General features: G+C 39.2%; 1 protein-coding gene across 1 annotated transcript in view; it reads left to right on the forward strand.

Annotated features, from left to right (window-relative positions):
* The first annotated feature begins 2,427 nt into the window (after positions 1–2,427).
* The window catches only part of LOC138041581 (C-type lectin APL-like), a 52,928-nt gene continuing 50,803 nt past the window's right edge, over positions 2,428–4,552 (forward strand). Inside the window, exon 1 of the mRNA XM_068887326.1 lies at positions 2,428–2,498. Within this exon, the coding sequence (XP_068743427.1) occupies positions 2,475–2,498 (24 nt within the window). The 5' untranslated portion in view covers positions 2,428–2,474. The remainder of the gene's footprint in view (positions 2,499–4,552) is intronic.

Genomic DNA, 4,552 nt, shown 5'->3' on the forward strand with positions numbered 1-4,552 from the left:
TGCGACAATAGGAGAAGCGATAGCATTTCGTCCAGTGTTGAATAATTACGCGGTAAGACTAGATCTGAGTTTGTAATGTCATCGGATTTGAACAAGACGATCTCTTCCTCAGATGAAGGATTATCCTCCATTTTGATCACTCTGTCCCAAAACTTGTGGTAGCAAATAAAAAGAAAAAAGTAAAAGCAGCCCCTGGACAGGATTTGAACCGAGAGTACCCACTTTGAAGGAACTGTTTTTATCCACTTAACCACTAAAGATCAACTGACTACAAAATGTGCCGATTATTTACCAAAACTATTAAGTATACATATAAAATCATTGCTGAACAATGGTAAAGGAACTTTATTTAAGTGTCTAGTCGTTCTAGCGCTGGAGCGCTAATTGGGGACACTGTAAACTGAAACGAACAATGAAAGTAAATCAAGTCAAATGTTGGTTTTTTGAGGAGAGGGGAAACTGGAGTACCCGGAGAAAACCTCTCGGTGCAGAATAGATAACCAACAAACTCAACCCACGTATGAAGCCGGATCCGGGAATCGAACCCGGACCACATTGGTGGGAGGCGAGTGCTCTCACCACTGCTCCATCCCTGCACCCCGGTTAAGCCATTCCTGCACCCCTGGTTAAGTCCGAGGCTTGATTTTAAAATGGTTAGCTTTCTCTTGAAGTTTGGTAACCGACATTTTTCACTGTGTAAGCTTGATTCTTAGCGGGTGTTAATACACGTTTACATCGGCACTTTTGGAAGAAAAAAATAATTGACATTAATAAAAAATTACATCCTCGCAGTTAGTGATGTGGTAGTCTAGTGGTTAATTGAAGGGGTTAATAATCACACGTTCCCAGGTTCGAGTCCTGCGAGTACAGACACTGGGGTTTGGCTTTTAAAAGAAATATGTTCATTTCCCATGATCCCAAATCAAGCTTCAGTCTCCAAACTGAACGATAATACTTCACTTGGAAGAAACTGACAATTAAGAATAATCCTTCAATTGAGGGAGAGACTTGGTTGGATTTGAAAGTATCCGGATTCGACCGTCCACGCAATCTCGTACCCAGAGTCCTCGAGCTTTTTGGTCAGCGGGTGATCGCTCAACCTCTGACCAAAAACACCGAGGAATCTGGTTAAGAGATTTGCCGTCGCCACGATTCCAAATTCTTTGCGGATTTGCATGCCGGATTCACTGGATACGTGTGGAATGAAGGTGAATCCGTAAAGAAAAAGTTGCGGATTAAAAAATATCCGGATACGTGTGGACGGGGACTAAATTACTTAGCTTAGAGGCTACGGAGGAAAGAAAGAGAAACTGAGCACTTTCCTCGTTCGCTCGGTGAAGTTGTAAATGACTGTAATCTCCTAGTTTCTGAGTAAAGTCGCTTCTAGTCAGTTAAACCAAACAAAATTATTAACTAGGCAACCCGGTAGGTGGCTATTATTTCAGCACAATCACAATCAGCAAAGCTTATGAGGTAAGAACCCAATCCGTCTTTTCCCCCGGTTTGAAAAAAGGCCATACTGAGGTTTTAGTAGGAGGCTCAGAGTTTTTCTCTCTTTTCTTTGGTTTTTTTTTAGATGTTGCTCGCCGCTTTCGTGGAAAATTGCAAGACGACTTTCGGCCATTTTTGTTTGAACTTAATTTTGCAGCTCTTGTCGCGTGGGGTCGCACTGTGACAAAGGAGTTAACGACGTAACTCTTGTTTAGTCATGACTTCGTGAATTTGTCGAGTGTATTGTAAAAGTATTTGTTTACTGAAAAGAATCCCTAGTCAGGCCAGGAACTATTAATACCAAGCTCTGGAGACGAGAATGTGGACTTTCCGGTTGTGGTGGGCGGGTTTTTGAAAACTCAAAAACACTGTCAGGGAACTGAGAAGGAGTTGTGGTTAAACAACTGAAGCGCATGTTCTCAAAATTACCAAATCTTTTCCTCGTAAAGACGGCTGTGCTTTGTGTGCATCACGTCTCTTCTGTTTCAAAACGAATTAATCTAACAATAGACCTGTTCGGCTTGTACATTTTGTTTTCACAATTAAGAACATTTTATAATACTAAGATGGTTTGGTATTTTGTTTTGTTAATTAAAATGAGGGGCATGCAAGCATGAATATGCCTACATGCACTCTTTTTAATGAACAAAACAAAGGACCAAGCCTCCTGAGTATTATCACATGATCTGTATTGGGAAAACAAAATGTACAAGCCGAAAAGGTCTATTAAAAAGAACGAGAAAACTGCTGCCACATTTTAATTATTTTAAAAAAGGACTTTTTGAATGCAGTTTGTCAATCTAATATGATAGGTTCAGACTGAATAAACATAAACGTAAGCCCAAACGATTTTTTAAGGGTTGTTACCAGCTACGAATGATTGAATATTTTTAAGTGGCCTTGTTTTTGGCAGGGGAAGGAAATATTCACTGACGCAATTGAGCAGATAAAAAACGATAAAAAGTTCGGGCACAAATCGGAAAATGTTCGCACCTTGCATTTTAACGGTAAGAATTTAACCCTGTTTTAATTCTCCAGGTAGAGAGATTCATGTACAAGCGATATTTCGATTTTGTTTTCACATCGTATAAAACAGCTGTATGTGACAAATGAAGGTGAGAACTTTCTTGTCTAATTGTAATGAATTAACGAAGAATTTACTTTAAAAAGGACGACACAAACTGTATCAACATTTAAAAATCGAAGCGGATGATAACTCTTATACGATCTAAACCTTTGTTTTTAATACGGGAATTCGCCCACTGGGAACGAATAATCAGGGTGGATTCTAGTTTGGAAACCGAATAGAATTAGCTCAAATGAGTAAGGTTGTTGTCATATGCGAAATACAATGAAGACGTTCCCCCAAAAGAGGAAAAAAAATGTTAAACCGGCGAAAAAAAAAACACTCTTTGCTTCAAAGACCCGTTTTAAGAAGAAATACGAGTTCGGAAATTAAACAAAATTAGCACAAGATTTAAGAATTGGTGCATTGCAATACAAACACTTAAAAAGAATACTCGGAGGAATTGAAGAAAATTGTCAATCCTGTGTTTGACATAAGCGTATTATGGAAATTATACTCATAGTGAAAAATCAACTCTGTCTTGTTTTAGACGCAAATCAAGTAGCTTTTGTCATTTCTATTTAGTCAGGGGTCGTCTTGACCGCATTTAAGAAGTGTCACAATCCAAGCAATCACAACTAAATAATCAAAATCGACTTTCTCAGAGAAGACAACAGAGAAGATTGAATCGGCAATAAACCAAAAAAAAAATTATACGAGACACGGTTTGAGGGAACTTCCAAGTTTTAGGAAGGGTCATCTCTTGTGATGTATGATGTTTTGGGCAACCAAAATGGTGGTAAATAAACCGAAAATACTGACATTTGGTCGTCAGCGACTTTCGTGATCTCTTTTTAAATTTTGACGTTACACCGAAATCATACAGTCATCATGTTAGAAACGCCTGGTTAAAAGCCAAGGACTTTTCTTCAATAACTATCAATTGACAAAGAGAGGAAATCGCGGAAATTGAGACAAAGTATCACAATCTGGACGTTGTTCATAATCGATACTCGCATATCCAGTGAAATGTCTCAGTTCCATCGAGTCTTCTCTTGCTAAGTCGTAGAACATTCGAACTCAGTTATAATCGTAAGTTCATATGAAATTCGACTCCTCTTCGGAGCACCCGAATTTTTCCCTAGGTGGCCCGAGTCGTTCACCGAGCTAAAACGTATCTCGCTGTCTCACTGAATATCAGAGGCGAATTTCTTTTAACAGGTTCTTCGAATTGTCCGCATAACTGGCTTAACTGGAATGGATCGTGTTATGGAGCTTACAGCACTAAGAAGTCCTGGAATGACTCACTGACGTTTTGCCAGGAAAATCAAGTAGATCTGGCCAGCTTAAATTCAGCTGCCGAAAACCAATTTGTATATCGACACTTGGCTCTTAAGAAAAGCTTTTGGATTGGTCTGATGAAAGATAGAAACTTGGGAGTTTTCCGCTGGAAGAACGGAGAAAATGTCAATTTTGATAACTGGGTAGAGAAGCCTGTTATAAATGAAAAGGAAGATTGTGGAGAAATGACAGACTACAGCATTTATCACGGAATGTGGAACGACAACCTGTGTTCAAGAAAGCTGGCATTTATCTGTGAGAAAGGTAACTTACGAAAATTTACTTTAATACATATTCTAGTGACTCTGGTCCCAAAACGTGCGGAGTTTGGAATTCAAGAGCCGTGAGATTGTATTCAGACCCTCTCGAGTACTTAGAATAAGAAATTTTTCGGGTTTCACGTTTAGTTGAGTCCCAGAAACTCACGCCTCTCTGCGGCAAAACTATTCTTTTTACAGAAATCGTGCGATTCTTAGTAGCCTGCATAACTTAGGTTTGCTGTGAAATTTCCTCGTCTTATGACAAGTCATTTGTTGCACGCGAGTGTATCATGAAATTTAAAAATGTTAATAAAATGAAGGAGGAACAGTACAAAGGGGAGACAACGTAAAGGCTGGAAGCGATCTACGAAGAGAGATTTTCAAGGGACAGTCA

The sequence above is a fragment of the Montipora capricornis genome, chromosome 3 (genome assembly GCF_036669925.1).
Source record: "Montipora capricornis isolate CH-2021 chromosome 3, ASM3666992v2, whole genome shotgun sequence".
Taxonomy (NCBI): domain Eukaryota; kingdom Metazoa; phylum Cnidaria; class Anthozoa; order Scleractinia; family Acroporidae; genus Montipora; species Montipora capricornis.